General features: G+C 35.6%; 2 protein-coding genes across 3 annotated transcripts; both read left to right on the top strand.

Moving 5' to 3' along the window:
- Nucleotides 1-265: 265 nt before the first annotated feature.
- On the top strand, nt 266-17940 carry cbwd (COBW domain containing). 2 transcript variants are annotated; one of them, XM_084390038.1, is made up of 17 exons: nt 266-419; nt 695-822; nt 994-1080; nt 1565-1661; nt 3045-3136; nt 4297-4356; nt 4446-4483; nt 9634-9680; nt 11372-11458; nt 12943-12987; nt 13790-13846; nt 14557-14608; nt 15647-15715; nt 15834-15899; nt 16028-16157; nt 17350-17463; nt 17556-17940. In XM_084390038.1, exons 2-16 carry the CDS (start codon nt 723-725, stop codon nt 17421-17423), a joined length of 1101 nt encoding a protein of 366 aa, XP_084246164.1. In that variant the 5' UTR covers nt 266-419; nt 695-722; the 3' UTR covers nt 17424-17463; nt 17556-17940. The 2 variants fall into 2 exon arrangements, with proteins under 2 accessions (XP_084246164.1, XP_084246163.1); XM_084390037.1 differs by having other exon boundaries at nt 17350-17940.
- Nucleotides 17941-19952: 2012 nt separating this feature from the next.
- On the top strand, nt 19953-21224 carry foxd5 (forkhead box D5). The gene has a single exon (XM_084390036.1). The coding sequence runs from the start codon at nt 20135-20137 to the stop codon at nt 21095-21097; it is 963 nt and encodes a 320-aa protein (XP_084246162.1). The 5' UTR covers nt 19953-20134; the 3' UTR covers nt 21098-21224.
- Nucleotides 21225-22913: the final 1689 nt, after the last annotated feature.

Below are 22913 nucleotides of genomic sequence, written 5' to 3'. Positions count from 1 at the left end.
TTTATGGATTATTTTATTGAATTGTTTGTATATGAAGTTAAATACAGAAAGCCCTCAAGTTGATTTCTCTTTAAGGTAAGCCTACGTACTGTATAAATTAATTTTAAATGCCCATTTTGATTTATTTATTTGTTCGTTTGTTTGTTTTTGCGACCCTTCTATTTTGTCACTTGTTATGCTCAACCTATAATGCTGAACAATGCTAAAAAAAAAAAAAAAAAAAAAAAATCGATACGTTTTTAAACAGGAACTCTCACTGCAAGTCAATGCGCAGGTCGGACCGTGATTACAGACACACCAGCATAGTGCCTCTTAGTGAAATATTGCGTTTTTTATTACAAACTGGACGACGACAGATATCACTCTGCAAGTCAAGGTTTAAAGGAATACTTCATCTAAGAGCTCGTATTTCGTAAATTGTAAGTTGTCTTTAATTTGTGTGTATAAGCTTCGAAATGAATACATGGCGCTTGCAGAGTAGTGCCAAACCGTTCTGTATTGACAGCGAAAATGACAGCACATGTGTCTCTAAAATCAACGTTCTGATCTGTCAAACATGGTGAAATATAATATATGTCCGATTTATATTCGGCCCACCCTGAGTAATATTATCACTGAAGAATGAATGTCCTGTCATATGCGTTTATATAATATAAAACCCTCATTTAATCTGAACTCCAATTTGTGTTTCTAGATTGTCATTATTTTAAAAGATCTCAGTAATGGAAGAAGAGGATGAATGTCCGGAGTTAGTTCCCATCAAGGAGAAGCCCACTGGACCCACAGCTCAGATACCTGTTACCATCATCACTGGATACTTGGGTCAGCTTTTAAGCAGTAACCATGTCTATCACTCCAAAGTGCATTGATAAAGCATACGAATAAAAGATTCTTCTATAGTATTAAAGTAAAAATGCACAATAATATTAAGCAGAAGAAACTACAATTTTACTCCAAGTGGTTTAACTTTATTTCTCTCTTTTCCATATACAGGTGCAGGAAAGACGACACTTTTGAACTACATATTAACAGAACAACATAATAAACGAATAGCTGTCATACTTAATGAATTTGGTGAAGGTAAGTTATAAAATGAGCAAAGAAATAAGCGATCAAAAGACCTCTAGCGTTGTTCTTATGCCTAGATTTTTTAATCTGCCCTGATAGTCCCTCTGGATTTTTCACTGTCATGACCAGAAGAGGGCAACAGATTCATTCCCTATTTCCTCAAACAGTGCATTATAGTAGGACCTTAACCCAAAAATGAACATTTTGTCATAATTTACTCACCGTCATGTTGTTCCAAACCTTTATGGGTTTCTTTCCTCTGTTGAGCACGAAAGAAGATCATTTAAAGAATGTTGGTAACCAAACAGTTGACAGTAGCAATTGACTTCCATAGTAGGAAAGAAATACTATTACATTACATATAATATATTACATACACATACAATACATATTTCATGATGGTAATATTCATGAACATGCATCAAAAGTGCACAGATTATTGTAATGTGGGTCTGCTTTGCACATAAGCTTGACTCTGTGCTGTGTTGTCCTGCAGGCAGTGCTCTGGAGAAGTCTCTAGCTGTGAGTCAAGCAGGAGAGCTCTACGAGGAGTGGTTGGAGCTTAGGAATGGCTGCCTGTGCTGCTCTGTAAAGTACGCCCTTTCAAATACTGGGACGAATTGTCTATAAAGTATATGAGTGAATGTAGTGTGTGTGTGTGTGTGTGTGTGTGTGTTTCTTGCAGTTGTGTGAAGGATAAATATAGTTCCATCTGGGCCACACAACTATTGTTGGATTTTAAGATGGATTAACTGGAAACCCACTATTTCTGCTTGCCTTTTACATTCCAGTGACTAACGAACTGTTGTCCTTGTTGAAACTCTTCAGTTTGTTTGTTTGATTCGTTCAAAATTGAGTTTAAAAAGAAATACTGGTTAACCTAGGATTTTTTTCTTTTGTGACAATTTCTCATTTAGGGTCATGAACATGCCTGCAAAGTTTTGACAATTTTGGTGTTGTGAAATGAGGGTACAACATTTTTGATGATTTTGATGTTCGCAGGTCAACTTGACCTGCAATTTCGTGGTTAACCGCAGCTACACAGACCCAATATATATATAAAAAAAATTAAAAAAGTTTTTTTTTTGTCAGTTTCTCAACTACCCTCTGAGGTTATTTAAATTTACATTACCCAAAGAAATGTACACTGCGTTGACGGCGTACATTTTTATCAGTTCAAAAATGTTAATATCGCTGGGAATCGAACGCTCTCTAAACGTTCTCTACTGTTTGAGCTTCAGGAAAGCACACAAAAATGAAACAAAAACATTTAAAATAAAATTTTAAATAATAAAATTTCAATACTGTTTGTAATATTCATATTTTTTAAACAAATGGTTGCTTATTTTTTGTTGTAGTGTGTGAGAAGTATTAATAATATTAAATGTTTACTCTTTTTACCTATTTTTTTTCTTTTTCTTTTCACAATGTGATTTTTCTCCAGGAACTCTATTTAATCCAATTAGGGTCAATTTGACCTGCAAGATAAAAATCGTACCCATAATTCAAACATAAAACTGGTTTTAATTACCAATCATTTGAAAACATTATATAACTACTGCTGTGTAATGGAAAATAATGAACACGTACACTAATGTTCAGAAGTTTGGGGTCAATAAGAGTTTTTTTTAATAAATATATGAAGACTTTATTCAGCAAGGATACGTTAAATTGATAAGTGACAGTAAAGACAATTATAATGTTACAAAAGATTTCTATTTCAAATAAATGCTTTTTTTCTTTTCAAACTTTCTATTTATCAGTCAATCCTGGAAAACTTATTTGACCATCAAATCGACATATAGAAGGATTTCTGAAGGATCATGTGACACTGAAGCATTTTACAATATATTAAAATAGAAAGCAGTTTTTAATTTTAAAAACAAATTTACTATTTACAAACTTTTGAACCATAGTGTACAATTGCACATATTAAATTATGTCAGATAATACATTATCAACCCTTTCTTTTACAGAGACAATGGTTTAAAAGCTATTGAAAATCTAATGGAGAAGAAAGGAAAGTTTGACTACATCCTTCTAGAGACCACCGGATTGGCAGATCCAGGTATTTTATGTGCACCAGCAGACACTTATTTGTAACATAACAAATCTCCTTGTTATGATAGCTAATGCATCCATTGGCCAGCTTGCTCAAATGTTGTTATCTGTCATCTTTTGTATGGGAGAGTTATATATGTTACATCCATGTTTGTTTACACAGATGTTTCGATTATGCAATATTTTACAGCTTAGATTTGATTTAATTTAATTTAATTGTAAGGAGTTCCTCACTAGACGCAATCTACCATGTCTTAGTCCTCACTAGCATTTAGCTTTTAAATGTAACTTTTACTTTGCAAGACAATTTAGACATCTTTGTGTATAGGGATTTTTCTCATACATAGCAAAAAGCACTATAACCTAATTGAGAGTGAAACTGAGATCAATGGAAAGGCCGGAAGGGTCAGCATCTCTGTAGCCAGACTGTGTGCATGAGTGATAGATGTCAAGGGCCAGTGGCGTGCAGGACCCTCAGAGCTCAGACACAAGCCCCTCTTCACTGCTCTGCACTGTCATTGGCTGAGACAGGCCTGTCACTCCTGGGGGCCTCAGGGGGATAAGCCCCTCCCCTTCGTCAGAAGATGCTTGTGGGCTGAATGGTTGATGTTCCTGGTGTCTTTCAAGAACATCGCCTTCATTATACTTCTATCAAATATTTATAGAGCTTTCTTATTCTACCTTGACAGTTTGACAAAACTCCATTATGTGAACAAGATGGCCTCAAATTGTAACATGAAACTGTGAAATAACTTTTACAGGAAAAGTTGGAAAACATGGAAACAAACAAAATTTACCTTGTAGTTAAAATTTTTGAAGCCATCCATAAAATTTAGTTATGCATTTTAAAGCACATACCTGCACCCTAAACCCGTATGAGTTGTGAGCTTTAAGGCAAAATGTGTTCAATAACTTGATGAACACTGCAAAACCTATGCTAATATAAAGCATAGTATATAACCCAATTCATTTTTTGCCACACCTTTCAAAGGTGAGTGCCATGAAACTATATTTTGCATAATTTTATTTAAAAAAATTAAGTAGAATTATGTGATTTCCCATTGTATATTTACAGTGAATAGTAAAATAATTATAACAAATTTTTTAGATTATATATAAAAAAATTTATATAAATGTTCATTTATTTATTTATGTTTTCCAAACCAGGAGCAGTTGCTTCCATGTTCTGGGTTGATGCAGAATTAGGGAGTGATGTCTACCTGGATGGTAAAAAACGAACTAATAAATGTTGCCTCAGATGAAGTCATTAATGATGTGCCTGTCAATATAATGCAGTTTCCTCATCTCCCACATAGGCATTGTAACGGTTATAGATGCTAAATATGCAATGCAGGTAAGTTGCTGATCCACACACGCTTCTATTACTCTTAGCAATACACAGATTGAATTGATGCACACTTGAATTCTATGCAACTTGTGTTGTTGGCAACCATAAACAGCCAACACTAGTGAACTATTTTACCTATTAAAGTGTTTGTTCACCCAACAATAGGATAGCGCTACAACCAACCAGAGCGTTTTCCCACCAGCGGAGCTAGTAGATTAAACTTTTGCCGTATCTGGTCGGCAAAACTACGAACACATCTTTTTTAAGAATGACTTAAGTGCTGTTCTTTGTTCTTTTCTCAAAGAAAATCTTAACTGCAAGTCATCCAGAGTCGCGGCCAAAGCCGATTCGAAAGACAGCTGTTCGCAGGCAGCAGCCATTCTTTGTTTTCAAGCAGCAGGGAATTCACACGTAACCGTCACAACTCTGTCATTATGTTAAGCCCGCCCACCGACTCTATACACGATTTGATTGGCCTGACTAGAGTTTGGTTTTTCCAGCTTGAAAGTCAACGGAGAGTTGCTAGACTACCCTGGCTGCAAAATAAATTTTGTTGCTGCTAGGGTGCGTCTAGATTTCTAGGCTACTGGTTCGGGTCATACCACTGCGGAGTAGCCCAGTACCTGCGTGACTCGACATAGACAGAAACAGAGAGAAGTAGCTCCGACTACAATGTTCTTCTGTAAGACGCATGAAGTTCTGTTTATTAACCGCTAGAGCGCCAAAAGTTACGGACTGCAGCTTTAATGAAATCTGAGCAATTTGTGTCCCTCTATTGACAGTCTACGCAACTTCCACTTTGATGCTTCAAAAAGTTCATAAAGAGATCATAAAACTAATGCATATGAAGGGAGCGGTTTAGTCCATATTTTCTGAAGAGACACGAATGAACAGATGATGATCAGATTGAATTTACGGTTTTATTCACATATAAACATTCATCAATGCAAACATCATTTGTGGTAAACGGAACCTCAATCAGGCTTGCTTGATGTGCGAGAACCAATGAGGTTTATTCTCATGTTACGCAGCATGTTTGAGCTTCAGCAAGAACCAATGAGGTTCATTCTCATGTTACGCAGCACATTTGAGCTTCTGCAAGAACCAATGAGGTTCATTCTCGTGTTACGCAGCATGTTTGAGCTTCTGCAAGAACCAATGACGTTCATTCTCGTGTTACGCAGCACATTTGAGCTTCTGCAAGAACCAATGACGTTCATTCTCGTGTTACGCAGCACATTTGAGCTTCTGCAAGAGCCAATGAGGTTCATTCTCATGTTACGCAGCACATTTGAGCTTCTGCAAGAACCAATGAGGTTCATTCTCGTGTTACGCAGCACATTTGAGCTTCTGCAAGAACCAATGAGGTTTATTCTCATGTTACGCAGCATGTTTGAGCTTCAGCAAGAACCAATGAGGTTCATTCTCATGTTACGCAGCATGTTTGAGCTTCAGCAAGAACCAATGAGGTTCATTCTCATGTTACGCAGCACATTTGAGCTTCTGCAAGAACCAATGAGGTTCATTCTCATGTTACGCAGCACATTTGAGCTTCTGCAAGAACCAATGACGTTCATTCTCGTGTTACGCAGCACATTTGAGCTTCTGCAAGAGCCAATGAGGTTCATTCTCATGTTACGCAGCACATTTGAGCTTCTGCAAGAACCAATGAGGTTCATTCTCGTGTTACGCAGCACGTTTGAGCTTCTGCAAGAACCAATGAGGTTCATTCTCATGTTACGCAGCACATTTGAGCTTCTGCAAGAGCCAATGAGGTTCATTCTCATGTTACGCAGCACGTTTGAGCTTCTGCAAGAACCAATGAGGTTCATTCTCATGTTACGCAGCACATTTGAGCTTCTGCAAGAACCAATGACGTTCATTCTCATGTTACGCAGCACATTTGAGCTTCTGCAAGAGCCAATGAGGTTCATTCTCATGTTACGCAGCACATTTGAGCTTCTGCAAGAACCAATGAGGTTCATTCTCATGTTACGCAGCACATTTGAGCTTCTGCAAGAACCAATGAGGTTCATTCTCATGTTACGCAGCACGTTTGAGCTTCTGCAAGAGCCAATGAGGTTCATTCTCATGTTACGCAGCACATTTGAGCTTCTGCAAGAACCAATGAGGTTCATTCTCATGTTACGCAGCACGTTTGAGCTTCTGCAAGAGCCAATGAGGTTCATTCTCGTGTTACGCCGCACGTTTGAGCTTCTGCAAGAACCAATGAGGTTCATTCTCATGTTACGCAGCACGTTTGAGCTTCTGCAAGAACCAATGAGGTTCATTCTCATGTTACGCAGCACGTTTGAGCTTCTGCAAGAACCAATGAGGTTCATTCTTGTGTTACGCAGCACGTTTGAGCTTCTGCAAGAACCAATGAGGTTCATTCTTGTGTTACGCAGCACGTTTGAGCTTTCTCGTGTTACGCAGCACATTTGAACTTCTGCAAGAACCAATGAGGTTCATTCTCATGTTATGCAGCACTATTGAGCTTCGGCAAGAACAAATGAGGTTTGTTCTCATATATCAAGCAGATTTGGTTGAGCGTTTTTTATGTTCGCCGATCAATGTTTATATGTGAATAAATTTTAGCCTAAAGCCTAAATTTGATTTGTTCATCATATAAAGCGATTGAGTCTCTTCAGAAAATTTAGACCATTTAAACCATTCAATTCATATGGATTAGTTTTTTATGAACTTCATATGGATTAGTTTTTAGTTCTCTTTATGAACTTTAAAACGTCAAAGTGGTAGTTGTGTTGCTGTCAATGAAGGGACAGAAAGCTCTCAGATTTCATCCAAAATATCTTCATTTGTGTTCCGAAGAGGAATGAAAGTCTTATGGGTTTGGAATGACATGATGGAGAGTAATTAATGACAGAGTTTTTGGGTGAAATAACCCTTTTAGAATTATTTGTTCCGATTAATATTATCTATAAAGTTAACTATTTATTGCACATTGGCAAATTGGCATAACATATATTTTACATTCTAGAAAAAGCAATAAGCCATTCAATACAATTTTACTTTGGTTAAAGAGGTCTTACTCAGTCATCAATCTTTGTTTTAATTGAAGACATAACAAGCCTTTTATGTTTTATGTATTATATAGGGATGTACCATTATTACAGTTCTAGGCAAAATTAATATTATGTGTTTGTTTGTTTTGTTTGGTTATGGGCGATAACCAATACATTTCTGATATAATAATAAATAACTAAATAAATTAGAAAACACTAAAACTTACATTTAAAAAAATGCATCAAGTAAAATCAGTGTAAACAAAAAAATTGGTAAATAAAAAATGGATACATTTTAAGAAAGATAAAAACCTTTTAATTTTATTTTATATTTTAATAAACACAAAAGTAAACATTTTAAGAATCAGCACTACAATGGTTGGAAAAAAAGGTGTTTGATACAAGAGACATTAAATGATCCAGTTAAGAAGTCACTTTAAAAGGTTTGATATATTAAATATTAAAAAGTTTGATACTTTACATGCTGTTTATGAGCTCAACTTTGCATTTGTTTATCTTTTTTTTTTGCACACATACACACACACACGTACACAGTGTATATATATATAAATTCAAAGCTGGCCTTTGTGTAATACATTTATACAGAGTTTATCTCTTTGCTTCAAATAGTTTGTTACTGGAAGACATTATGTTTACTGAAAAAAAACATTTATTTTCAATGTAATCTTTAAGTATCGTATCCCACTGAAAAATCTCCCCCCTTGCCGTTCCTCTTCACACTTCAGGCCGGGAGCAGGACAGTGGTACTGACACCTGGGTAATAGGCTGTCATTTAGTGGTGTCAGTCTTGACAAGTCAGTCTTTTTATTGCAGAGGTGGCACCTCTCGAGACTGCGGCCCTCTGGGGTTCTGTGAGCGCCTGTTGAGGTGAAGACAGGGGAGGGCTTGATAGAAACCGAAGAAATAATGGATATCAGGGCAAATCACTCTAATGGGCCTGTCACCCTTTGTCCTGCTCTTTCATTGTCACTTGATATATTCATCCATATAAGAGATACTTTAGGGTTTGGGGGGCTCAGGTGAGGTGTCTTCTCTCAGGGTTTGACTTGCAGAGACATGCCCATCAGGTGCCCTTGTTTTCATTGATCTCTGCCAGTCGGTTTGAAAATCGTGCAGACAGATGATGAGGCTTGTCTCGCTCCCAGAGCTCAATGTTATTACATATTGAACACAGACATTGAGACATCCCTCCTTCCAGTCAGCAGAGACGACCGGCAGCACGTAGAATGACATAAATAGGATTGTTTTCAATAAGCAAACTGTTCAGAAGTTATAATATCCTGGAAATTGGATTTCTTTTAGTGAGTTTGCATCTTGTAATCGCAAACTTGTCAGTTTGCTCATCTGCTCGGATGTTAAAGACATATTGTCAGATAGGAAGCTGTACAGAACAGAAGTGTTAAGCCTACGGGACCTTATGAGACATTAAATGTCTATTAGATATTGTAAATTATATAATTCCAACTCTGAATTCTGATTGCACAAGTTGCATTCAAGCTGCTATAAAAAAGCCAATATTACACACACCTATGACTGCATATCATCACTTGAATATTATATGCATCAACTTGTGTTGCTTGACAACTATAAACAGATTACACTACTGAACTTTTTTTTTAACTATTAAGAATTATTTGTTTTGATTCATATTATCTAGAAGATTAACTGTTTATTGCACATTGGCATATAATTTACCTTCTAAAAGCAATAAGCCACTCAGTGCAATTTTACCTTGGTTAAAGAGGTCTTAATCAGTCCATAAAAATACATCAAGCTTTATTTGAAGATACATTTGTGATATTAAAATTGCATACTATTTTGTCTAAATAAATTAGAAATAAAAAACTAAAATTTACAAGTGAATTTAGACATCACAACATTATAATGTGCACTATGAAAAAGGGATATACATTGTAAAATTTGATAAACATGACATTTTAGAACAATTATATTCAGCTGAGAACCAATAAGGTGCTAATCACTGAAATATAATCAAAATAAAAAATGAATTTATACGACAAAAAAACTATGATTATGAAGGTTTGTTGTTGTAACAGTTGTTTTGTATGTGTTATGTAATCATTCTGTCATTTTCTATTTGTCTTCTAGCATCTAACAGAAGAAAAGCCAGAGGGTCTTATCAATGAAGCTGCCAGGTAAAACCTTATTTGATTCATTAATATCCTCCTGAGACCCAGCCAGAGACTTTTGTCCTCTCTAGAAGATGTTATATTTTAGTGAATTTCTCTGAGACCATACATGTCACAGTTTTAACATGTCACTGGTTCTTTGCGGAGATACCAAACGTTTGGAGGTTTGACCATGACCACTCCTCCTCCTTGGTCTTTAAAAATGACTGACATTGACTGAATGTCCGAATCTAGCACTCTTGTGCAAATATGATATAATTTTGTAATTATCTTTTAAATCTGACTAATTTTCAGATTGTTTGTTGTAAATGAACATCTCGGGAAAACATCATGTGGTTTCAAATTAAAATATGACTTTCTGTTACGAAACAGGGCATTGATTTCATACACTGTAGAGGACTTAGATCATGTTTATCAGGCATTCTGCGAAGACACAACAAATGAATAGGGAAAGAAAATAATGAAATATGAGATATTCTTTTGAAAAAGTTGCCAAGTTATTACGCCCATTATTACACTTTTTTCATTGCATGTTGCCACAAGAACACATTAATATGCTAATTAGATATACATATACATTGTATAGTGTATTTATATGTCTACGTTTACACTTATAGTGTATAAACTAGCAAATCATTCTGTTATATCTTTCATAACATAGTTGATAATTGTCTTTATACAAAGTTTGGTTAAAAAATAGCCTTAAACCTAAAAAATGTATTGGTGAATGGAAAAACAACATTGTTTTTGCCTAAAGTGTCTTCACATTCTTCACAGTCCTGGTGAGGACATAGCATAAAATATTAATAAAATATGTATTAATTTATTTTCAAAAAGATTTCTTATTATCCAAACAATGTAATTAAAAAAAGCTAAATTCACAAAAACTTTGTTTCTGGGTCTCAGGAGGATATACAGTATAAATATGGTGTTCGCTGAAAAAAGTTTAAAGTCTTCATCATTACAATAAATAACTCATTATGCATCATACAGTTCTATAAGAATCCAGAAGCCATTTTTTTCCACATCACGCCCAGATTTTTATGAGCACCTCTTGTGTGGTCTTTCAAAATACTATTTGTGACTGTTATCTCTATTAAACATTACAGCTGGTGCTAATGTTTGTGCAAAAACATATCCGATTCCAGCCCAGCTCCCTCCACCTCACCTGCTGCGGTCGGGGTGTTTTTGTTGGGGTTCGGAGGCATGTTGGAATGCTCACAAGTGTCAGAGGCCGTAAAAAACGCTTCTGCTCTCTGTTTATGTTTTCCTACCACGCAAAATGGTGGCGCCTTTTGAGTATGGCACGAACCATGCCACCCACACACGACTCAACAACAGGCAGGGGGATGGATGAAACACAACAAAGACTGTTTGCACACTTACACACACACATTTAGATACAAAGGGAGAGTGGGACATTGAACACGAGCAATAAAGAGAGTGACAAAAGAGAGAGAATGGGACGAGATGTTCTCGTACTGTATTGTTCTATTGATGTGTTATACGACTGTAATCACACATACTTGCGTACAGCAACTGTAGATGCACATAGAAGCAATTTGCTTTTTATGACGAATAATCCATATGCGACCCTCTGAGGTGTCGTCTGCCTTTGTCGCATGCACATTTAGGAAAGATGGGCAGCATTTATCAGGTGATTGTGAATGGTGCTGAATTCTGCTTTCTTTTTTTAGGCAGATAGCTCTTGCTGATCTGACCATCATCAATAAGACCGATCTAGTGAATGGGACTGAGCTGCTGCAGCTCAGAGATACAGTGAGGTGAGAACTGTCGACCTTTATATTCCTATATGCTCTTATTAGGGATGTACTGATTATAAAATTCTGGCTGATAATGATTTTTCCCAATAAATGGCCGATATACATTTTTTTTTTATAAAAAATGACAAAACCAAAATCAGTCATTTTAAATGCTACATGTCAATCCAGGCATCACACCGATATAATGCAGTGTTTTTAAAGATAAAGAACTTTTAGTCAAAGGTATAGTACTAGTTCTACACTACTGGTCAAAAGTTTGGAATAATTAAAAAGAAATCTCTAATGCTCACAAAGGCTGCAACTATTTGATCAAAAATGCAGTAATGAATTATGTTATAATACAGTTCATTCAAAAATGAATTATTTTGAAATTTTAGTACATTTTAAAATAAAATTTCTATTTTAATATGTTTAAAAATGTAATTTATTCCTAAAGCTGAATTTTCAGCATCATTACTCCAGACTTCAGTGTCACATGTTATGTAATAAAAAGGTTTTTTTTTTAAACAGCAATTATTTGAAATAAAAATATCTTTAAATAAATGTATTTTCTGTCACTTGAATCAATTTAATGCATCTTTGTTGAAAAAAAGTATCAATTTCTATTTTTTTTTTTTTTTTAAGATCTTACTTACCCCAAACTTGTAAATGGTTGTGTATCACGGTTTCCATAAAAATATTAAGCAGCACAACTGTTTTCAGTGTTGATAAAAATGAGCATCAAATCAGCATATTAGAATGATTTCTGGATGATCATGTGATATTGAAGACTGGCGTAATGAAGCTGAAAATTCAGCTTTGACATCACAGGAATACTTTATATTTTATAAAATGATATATATTATATATTAAATATATTAAAACAGAAAATAGATAAATTACATTTTAATAACACTTTAAAAAATATTGTTTGATCAAATAAATACATTTTTGGTGAGCATAAGAGACTACTTCAGAAAAACATTTTAAAATTCTTAATTTGTCCAAACTTTTGACTGCCGGTGTATGTTAATCAGTTGATTCTGGTGTCTGTCTTTAATATGTCATGAATGTTTTTATGGTGAAGACACCACAACATTTTTTATTAATTACAAGTGGTGCTTGCTTAGGCATGTCACTTTTGCTTAAAGATTTGAACCCCCTTACTCAAAGTATTAAACGTTGCAATGTACTATTACTTTTTAAGCAATTTTCTTATGATTTTTGCATGGTGAACAATCAAATGGGCAAAAAAATAAATCAGAAACTTGCTTTTAAGGAGGAAGCCTATTCATATCTATGTACCAGAATATGAAAATTAGTAAAAACCATTCAGAATACCTTGACAACCAAACATAATATAACATCTTGGCATTGTAATGTTGACCTCTGCTCTTCTTACATTTGCTTCAGAAAATGTAAAAAGTCTAGTTGTAATGATACTAGTACTTGTTTACTGAGTTTTTTTTTTTTTTTGTACATGTGCTCTGTCTTCTTCATTATAGATCAATAAATGGGCTCGTAAAGATTTTGGAGACACAAAAATCCAGGTGAGGCGATATGCAGAAACCACCAACACAAAACATGCACTTTATTCGGATCCATGATAAAAATGGTATACGTATTGTACTGTTACTTGGTTTTTAAGCTGTTTCAAACTTTCTGCATGCATGCAACAAATGTCTGTCAAAACAAAAAATCTGTTAGATTTTAAGACCTGTATGTACACTGTTTATATGTACACTACTGTAAAAAAAAGAAAAAAACAGTAATTTGTTTTTGAAAGAAGTCTCTTATGCTCACTAAGGCTGCATTTATTTGATGAAAATAACAGTAAAACCAGTAATATGTTGAAATATTATTACAATTTATAATAACTGTTTTCTATTTTAATATAATTTAAAATTTAATTTATTCCAGTGATTTTCAGCACCATTACTCTTCAGCGTCACACGATCCTTCAGAATTAATTCGAATATGCTGATTTGGTGCTCAGGAAATATTTCTTATTATCAATGTTGTAAACAGTTTTGCTGCTTAATTATTAAAATTATTTATTAAAAAAAATGATTGAAAATAGTATTTTTTGTAACAATTTCTGTTTACTGTAATTTCTGATCAATTTATTGTATCCTTGCTGAATAAAATAAATTTAAAATAAAATCTTACTGACCCTAAATTTGAACAGTAGTGTATGTTCAATCAATTTCATAAAATGCCCCCCAAAAAATAAAATAATTCAGCAGTTTTTAGGCTTAAGGCACTCTTTATCTTCTTATCTATTAATGATATCAAAGACAGACAAAATATTTATAAATAAAAACGAATTAAATGTATTTTCCTTTCTCATAGGGTTGATCTGTCTCAAGTATTAGATTTGCATTCTTTTGATACCAAAGATGGCACAAGGTAAGTGTTTTTTGAAGAATAACAATTACAGTACTTAATTCTTACTGAAAGCATAATGGCGATTCTGTTCACCGGTATTTTTTTCCCAGAGGACTTTGTGCATCCGACGAAGATCAAACACTCCATTAGCTCATGCTAATGTTGATGACTTACACAAAAACAAAAAATGAAACACCCAGTTTAAGAGTAATTACAGTGAGACAGACTAAATGTAAATGACTCTGCCCAGCTGCAGAGGATTATAGCCGGTGTCTGCAGTAAAGGTACAGAAGCACTTCCACACAGACTGCCTTTCAGCCCCGACTGTGGCCCGTTTGCCCCCCTGAGCACAGGCTGCTTGTCTGGGATGACCCCCCTCTGGTCTGCTGTGTGGTACTCACAGCCCGACGAATAATCCACAGAGCTACGTTTGCCCTCCCCAAGGGGTCAGAGCCCGCTCTCCCGCTCCCTCTCGCGATTTCTTCTTCTTTCTTTCTGCATTAAGCTCAATCTTACTGTTACTAAACCCAAAAGCTCCTCCGCATCACACCAGCAGCAGGATTAGGGGCCGGCCCGTCAGTGTAGTCGAACCCTTTGAAAGGTTTTAGCTAAGACTGTACATCTGTCTGATGCATTTGTGTATGTAAGAGAATGTTGTTTATTGAAGGTATTTGACATCAATCAATGTACTTGTTTCTCATTTAAATGTCTTGAAATCTTGTGTTCTGCAGGTTAGCTGAAATGCTGCAGCTGGTAAAAACAAGCCAACCACATCTAGACAAGGTGAAGATGACTTGTTTTATGACATTTTGAATTGGCATATAGGAAAAAAAAAACAATCCAGCTTCTCTTTCTACAAGGAGGTTTTGTTTAATGTTAAATGTTTGGTTCTATCCTTGAACCAAGCTCTTTTCATTGGACGGGTCACTTTCCCGCATCCACCCAGTCGGTCCCACCCTCCCCCTTCAGAGCCAAACTTCACTGCTCTTTTCATGTAAATGAGATCCCTGTTTTCTCTTGTTATTCCAAAGGAAAAAAGGAAGTGTAACTTTGTGTAACTTTTAGCACAGACAAACAATGGTTTAAGTATCTGTAAAGGGCCCATGTAACACCCCAGAGAACTACAGCAGAATGGGCGCTAAAGCAGTGTAAGTGTTTAAAAGCAAGGGGAAATTCATTCAAGTGTTGTACTGATGCTGTTTAAGATTTTAAAGGCTTTATTAAAAACAGAAATTATTAAAATCCCTTATACATTTCTGCTGCTGATTTTGTTGCCTTTTGTGGCATAAAATCCTCTTGATAACACAACAAATGCAGCAATCTTACTCTACCGTTCAAACTTAAAAAAAAGAAATTAATACTTTTATTCATCAAGGATGCATTAAATTGTTAAAAAGTGACTGTAAAGACATTCATAATGTTACAAAAAGATTTCTATTTTCAAATAAATCCTGTTCTTTTAAACCTTCCATTCATCAAAAAATCCTGGGAAAATCCTTTACATTGATGATAATAATCAGCAAATCAGCATATTAGAATGATTTCTGAAGGATCATGTGACACTGAAGACTGGAGTAATGATGCTAAAAATTCAGCTTTGATGATCACACGAATGCATTCGAAATACATTCAAATAGAAAAAGTTTAAATTGTAATAATATTTCACAATATAATTTCACAATATATTTGTTTTTACTGGTGTCCACTCCAGACTTTTGAATGAAAGTGTACAGTACATTTGTAATTACACATAACTCGTTTGAAAATGTTTGTGATGAGACAAATGTTTAATGTTTGGGTTACGTATTTGCTTTATTTCAGAGTATGCTGACTGTAACATTTGAAGTACCTGGCAGTGTGTCAGAAGACCTATTAAATATATTCATTCAGGTACAAATGCATCATATGGAAGCATATAAATAAAACAAAATTGTATTAAATATTTACACCATAATAAAATGTCTTGAAGTTTTTTTAGAGAAATACTTTTTTTTTTCTTTTTCTGTAGAACCTCCTATGGGAGAAGATATTTAAGAACAAAGCAGGATTGGCAATGACAGTTATCCGGTTAAAGGTAAGGATACACTCATCTGTATATTCTTTCATTATGTCAGCCACCGAAATGCCAAATAAGCATTGCTTTCAACAATATATCATGTACAAGCACTATAATATTCATCAAATCTGTTCTCGTTGTGGCAGGGGATCTTCTCCATCCAGCAAAAACAGAAGAAGGTGATGTTGCAGGGGGTCCATGAGCTTTATGAGCTGGAAGAGACTCCAGAGTTCTGGGCAGATCACGAGCCGAGACTCAACCAACTCGTCTTCATAGGTGAGAAGTGCTTCCAGATATTAAGATGCAATGCCTATATAGAACTCTTTGTAAAATGCTAAATGCTTAAAGGGGTCATATAATGGCATTTTTGTACAAGCTAATATGATTCTTTAGGGTCTAAATTAAAAGTTTGTAATATACTTTAATTAAAAATTCTCATTAGTATTGTAAGAAAACACAAATTTTACCTGGTCAAAAACAGCTCTGTTTTCAGCACGCCGTTTAAGTGCATGTGTCTTTAAAAGATAATGAGCTTTGCTCACTCCACCCCTGTTCTGTGCGTACACCGTTTGTTAACACAATAACACAATAACCATAACGTTCATTATAAACATGGGATTATGAATTATATTGAGAATGTCGTACATAGAAAACATGCCGTATTGTACCCTGAGTGTAAACAGCCGCATTCATCGTGAAGCGTGCAGCGAGCAATTTGCAAAGATTAATATAAATATTAATATAAAGGTTAATAAAATGTTACACTCACTTCAGTTATTCTGGAGGTGCAGCAGGAACACAAATAGTTGGTACCGATCCTTTTTTCAGGAGCAGCTTTTTAGCAAAACCAGCTTTATACTGACCCTCGTTTGTAAAGCAGTCTGGTGTGTGAAATGATTCGCGCAAACATGAAAGCATTGACGTTGATCGTGGGGAATATTCCCTTCGAAAACAAACTCAGCCACTGCGTCTTCAGCGGTTCGGATTTAGGAACATCAAAATGACTGCTGTGTTCATTATTGCACCCAAGAACAGAACACCACAATCGCTTCGACGCCATTCTGCTCATAGACAGTGCTCCAGCGTATCAACAATGACTGTGCCGGTCCGTGCGGACTATGATTGACAGCTCGCTCACGAGCGAGGGCGGGTCTGTGTTGAAACGCTGCTGTCAATCAACAATCGTGGGAGGGGCACCGATTTTGTGACGTCACAAAATCGAACGGCTTGATTTGAGAGGGGGGAAAACATATAAGAAGATAAAAAAAAAACACTGGATGGATTTTTATCATTTTATGATGGTTGTGTACAGGCACTGCCAACACACATTTCAGTACAATCAACTTGTAAAAGTGCATGTACCATTATATGACCCCTTTAATCTACCCGTTGAACATTTTTCATTGTTTATTACGTTTCAAAATTGTTTCATAAAAAATGTAACATTTACTCTCTTTTTTTTCTTCAGGTCGAAATCTTGATGGCGAGATTCTGAAGAAAGAGTTCATTTCGGCCGTGTCAAATAAAGACAGCGTGGAGTAGATGATGTCTGACTGAAATTGTGGACAATCTACCAGGCCATGTATAGAAACCATACAACACTAATAACCTCTATCTCATAAGACATCTGTGGAATCACTGAAAAATGCAGCTGTTTCTGTTTGCAACCCACAGGGAGTTTGCAAATCCTGCAGCAGCAGCTCAATAGGTGCTTATCATGCTCCAAAATGTTTTAATTGAACAAAGTGTTCAAATCTGACACTTATGGACTTAAAAATCCTTTAAGCATCTCTATGCCACACTTCAAACCAGTCAAATTCACTGACATGTCTTAAACACATTGTAATTTATGTCACATTTACATCATTTTTCTCCAAATACATGTGTGCAGATGCGTTATATTTCGGAACTGGCGAAAAACCCAGTCTTTACTTTAAGAGTATGACGTTATTTAAACAATTAATTTGGGTGATCAATTATTAATCATTTTACGTAGGCTTTTTCACAGTGTAAAGTGTAAAATAACAGTAACCAGTCAAATAAATGTAGTCTTGAGTTACATGGCTTGCTCTTCTAATGTGTTAAATTTGTCTTTTTTTCAATGTGAGAACCATCTTTATAAGCACCCACTTAACACTTTCTGTGATGAGGCGAAAAATGGCTATTTAACAAACATTAGGAAAATTGGTTGGCAGAGGTTATTTTTTGTTGAGTGTGGAACACACATTATGATAACTAAGCAAAAGAAAGCTTAATGAGCTTATAAATGTATACACTGAATGTAAGCCGCTTTGGAGGAAACATGCACTGTAAAAAATTATATGATCAATAAGTTAAGACAACATGTGTTTTTACATTGCTTATACAAGATTCAACTCATTTTTTAAAAGTCAGTTTAATGTAATTTAAGTTGAAATGACTTAAACATCCAAGGTGATTGTACTTAAAATTTTAAGGAAGCAACTTTTTTAGTGTTCACAAAATGTGCCGCAAATGTGATTATTGCTTCACTAATGTATCCTGCTCTAATATATTATATTATTATAAAATAATTTAGTAATGTGCTAGAAACTGAATATTTTCCAGAATATTTTAATACATTTTATCATACTATAAATTATTTGCTGAATTTTTTTCACACTTTGTGTTATTAGAAACCTTAATGTTCAGTACAAACACTATACGATCAGTCTATGTCTTTGGATTTCTTATCAATGACAATGAGTGCTGTAAATAGTTCGTTTACACAACTTTCAAGTACTCATACATTTACATGCATCCACTTCCACGCCATCCACAGCTGAGGAAGTGGACGGTGGGCTCCAACCCTTTCATTTGCAATTGAGATGACTGTGAACAGTTTTAACACATATCCGCGCACAAGAAGGTTTGCTTTGAGGATTGCTGCGCTCATTCATGCCCTCCAATAAAACTCGCTCCTGGCCTGTAGCCTAAAGCTGCGCCGTTTCCTTTTTGATTCTGATGTTGATAGGCTCGTTTACCGGCATTCTTCTTTCAATGCGGGGAGCCGGGCCATGGCCATTTTCATGGTCACACCACCTGCGGGTATCTTGAGGTGACAAACCAAACGAAACCCAGGGGGTATCGGGGAAAAATCAGTCTTTTAAACCGGTAGTTAGGCGTGGTGTGAAAAATCACCCTCACACATCCCAGCTCCCACTGTGCAAACTTGCTTCTGAATTGGAGAGGAATAGAAAACATCGAATAACGTGTGCTGACGTAAAAGATTCAATGACGTGACGCTCTTTTTTTTGGTGCGGATTTAAAACGCAATTGATAAAAAACGTTGAAATCACGATTTGTGTAATAAGCATATTTCATTAGTTGAATTACAATTCGTGTTGATAGGCTACTTTTGTTTGATGTTTGAAATGGCGTAAAGAGCAATGCCAATTTGGTTCTTAAATGATCTTATAGCCTAAGACAATGCATTAAAATAAGGATTTTTTGTTTTTGTTTTAAGCATTGTTAAAGTTTAAAAACGAAGTCATTGTGGCATAACTAAGAAAAGCATTTTGTGCATGTAACAGGAAATCTATAAAATGAGGCTCAAAACTTAAAAACCTTCAGGCCAAACAACGTCAAAAATAGTTACACTAATAAATAATTAAAATAATACACTAAAATACATTAAAAAACATTAAAATAATACACTAATATTAAAATATATATTGCATGTATGTTTGAAAATAATTGTTATTTTCTATTTTTATTGTTTATTTTTTACACGTGACATTTAAAAAAATATATAGCCTATATAAGCGTGTTTCTTTCCATATGTGTTGGCATATGCGTTTTAAAGATCGATTATTTGTTAGTGCATTTAATAGGCCTAATCGATTTCATATTTCAATACTTAAGAATCAATATTTTAATATTAAGGATAAAAATGTATTGAAATAAAAAAAATCCTATAAAAGTAGGCTAATTAATAATATTGGCTATACACTTTTCTTGCAGTAGCCAACAGTAGGCTACAGATGCTCTAATGGGATGTTTAGGATCCACATCTCATATACGAATTGTTTAAACAGGTCAAAGCCCCCCACACCTGCCTGCCTGTCCTGAATCCCTGCGGTGACACTCCACTCCTATTGGTCTGACCCTCGGCGGACCAAAGGCAGAATGCGTGTGGCCTCTCATAAATAGCCCCCATTTCTTTGAGTCCTGCAATCCGACCACAACCTTCACCAACCACGAGTCGCGTCCAAGCACATTTGGGGTCTCCAACAATGACCCTTACCCAGGATTACGAAGAAGTGCCGTGTACCCCCGTCTCGTTTGAAGACGATGAAATAAACATCGTTGGAGGAGACCACAGTGATAGCGACCGAGAGTATTTCATCATGCCCTGCAGGGACCCCGATCACTCAGGGTCCGAGTCTTCAGGAGAGAGCGAGAGCAGCTTCTCCACCGCGTCCGCTCCAAAGCAAACCTCCTCCGTCAAGCCTCCGTATTCCTACATCGCCCTCATAACCATGGCCATCCTCCAGAGCCCGATGAAGAAGCTCACCCTCAGCGGCATCTGCGACTTCATCAGCAACAAGTTTCCCTACTACAAGGAGAAGTTCCCAGCGTGGCAGAACTCCATCAGACACAACTTATCACTCAACGACTGCTTCATCAAGATCCCGCGAGAACCTGGAAACCCGGGGAAAGGGAACTACTGGTCCCTGGACCCTGCGTCTGAGGACATGTTTGACAACGGCAGCTTTCTGCGCAGAAGAAAAAGATTCAAGAGGAACCAACCCGAGTTCACCAAAGACAACCTGGTGCTCTACCACCACCCAACGTTAAGTTATCGAGCATATGGGCGACCTTACTGCGTTTCTGGGCCGGTGCCAGCCCAGGCTAATCCTATTGGATATTTGCCAGTGCCGGATGGCATCATGGTGCCCCCTCCATATTTCCAGTATCAGACTGTCAATATTAAGTTCCACGAAGCTCCAGAAATCCAGCAAAGGCCCGAGCCCAAGACCCAGAAGTGTTCGTTCAGCATTGACAGCATCATGGCTAAATCAACGGCGTGTCCTCACAAAAACTCTCCTCATCATCTCACACCTGACTACAGTTATGCCTTTCCCAGGCCAACATCATGTGTGACTCCAAGTTTGGTACCTATGCCACCAAGGACCCCTCTGGTCAAGACTGTTCCTTTCACAGAAACTCTGCGGATGGTGTATCCTCACTGTTGAACTGTCTGGGGGGAAAGAACTCTTGTCATTTTAAATAGGCTTGTAACATAAGATATTTCTGTCATTGCTCTTATATGATAGTTTTAATGTAAATAAATAAATAAATAAATGGTAATATATTTGCTAGTCCTGGAAAGTGGATGTATTAAAATGCCTGTTTAAATAAATCATCATCGTCACATTTCAATTTTGTGTTCTCATTATTCGTAGTTCTTCGGTTGCAATGATATCGTCAAAGTTGTCAGAGTTAAATGAAATAGCCTAGTCAATTACTTTGCCTGGCTTTTTTTTTCTCTCCTTTGGGAAACGTTGTGAACGTTGAGTTGGGTAATGTAGCCTACAGGCTACTGCAATTCTTCAACTGCATGAATGAATGCGCGTTCAATACTCGTGTTACAGCGTGCATAATAGCCTACATTTCATTCTGTCAATGCTTGCAAGACATTTTCTATCATTTTATGTCCACTAGATGGAGACTGAAGCTCGTGAAATCAGTCGCACTCAATGCATTGATTTCACAAGCATTCCCAGGTGAGACGGATGTGCTCGATCGAATATTTCGATTGAAGTTTGGACACATTTGATTACTATTTTTAATGTTTTTGAAAGAAGTCTCTTATGCTCAACAAGCCTGCATTTATTTGGTAAAAAAAAACAAAAACAAAAAAACAACAGTAATATGTGAAATATTATCACAATTTAAAATAATGGTTTTATATTTTAATATAGCCTACTTTGAAATATAATTTATTTCTGTGATGCAAATCTGAAGTCTTCAGTGTCACATGATTCTTCAGAAATCATTCTAATATGCTGATTTGGTGCTCATTTATCAATGTTGGAAACAGTTGCTGGTTAACATTTTTTTGGAACCTGTAATCATTTCTCAGGAAACTTTTTGAAAACAGCATTTATTCAAAATCGAAATCTTTTCTAACAGTATAAATCTTAACTATCACTTTTTTATAAAATTTGCTGAATAAAAATATAAAGTTCTTTCAAAAAAAGAAAGAAAATTTTTTAGGCCTACTGACCCCAAACTTTTGAACGGTATAGTGTATATTGTTACAAAATATTTCTATTTTAAATAAACGCTGTTCTTTTTATTTATCAAAGAATTCTGAAAACAGTTTCACAGGTTATATATTAAAAAAAAAAACTGTTTCCAACATAATAAATCAGCTTATTAGAATAATTTCTGAAGGATTATGTGATACTGAAGACTGAAGTAATGGCTTCTGAAAATTCTGCATTGCATCACAGAAATAAATTAAATTTTAAAGTATATTAAAATAGAAAACCATTATTTTAAATTGTAATAATATTTCACAATATTTCAGTTTTTTCTGCATTTTTGATCAAATAAATGCAGACTTGTTGAGCATAAGAGTCTTCTTTCAGAAACATTAAAAATATTAGGCCTAATGTTTCCATTTATGACCGGTACTGTAGTTATCACTTTGTATATTGGCCTAATGCATTTTCAGCTCAAACAAACAGTTGTCACACTTTTCACTTCATATATTTATCACGGTAGGTTTATTTTGAATTTCTGCGTGAATTTATGAAACAAAATATGAACGCAAAAGGTAGAACACAAAATATCAAACCATTGTTTTGGCCAACAACAAAAAAATTAATTAAATATGAAACACGTAGGCTACGTGACAACATGCCCCAACCTGACTTTTATGAAAAATATCCATGTATCCCCAGAACACATTTCAAACCTTTAAAATACATAACTAGTTGACTGTTGTTTGAATGTATTTCAGGAGCTACGAAATATGATACAGAAGTTTAGTCTGAAGTAGGC

The sequence above is a fragment of the Rutilus rutilus genome (genome assembly GCF_951802725.1).
Source record: "Rutilus rutilus genome assembly, chromosome: 19".
NCBI lineage: Eukaryota > Metazoa > Chordata > Actinopteri > Cypriniformes > Leuciscidae > Rutilus > Rutilus rutilus.
The sequence above is the reverse complement of the archived record's forward strand: the minus strand, read 5'-3'. Positions and strand labels throughout refer to the sequence as shown.

Excerpts from the sequence above, each read along its gene's own strand:
- cbwd (XM_084390038.1), top strand. The coding sequence starts at position 723 with ATGGAAGAAGAGGATGAATGTCCGGAGTTAGTTCCCATCAAGGAGAAG. Across the intron at positions 1,081-1,564 it reads ACTTAATGAATTTGGTGAAG|GCAGTGCTCTGGAGAAGTCT; the intron begins GTAAGTTATAAA and ends GTTGTCCTGCAG. Across the intron at positions 4,357-4,445 it reads GAGTGATGTCTACCTGGATG|GCATTGTAACGGTTATAGAT; the intron begins GTAAAAAACGAA and ends TCTCCCACATAG.
- foxd5 (XM_084390036.1), top strand. The coding sequence starts at position 20,135 with ATGACCCTTACCCAGGATTACGAAGAAGTGCCGTGTACCCCCGTCTCG.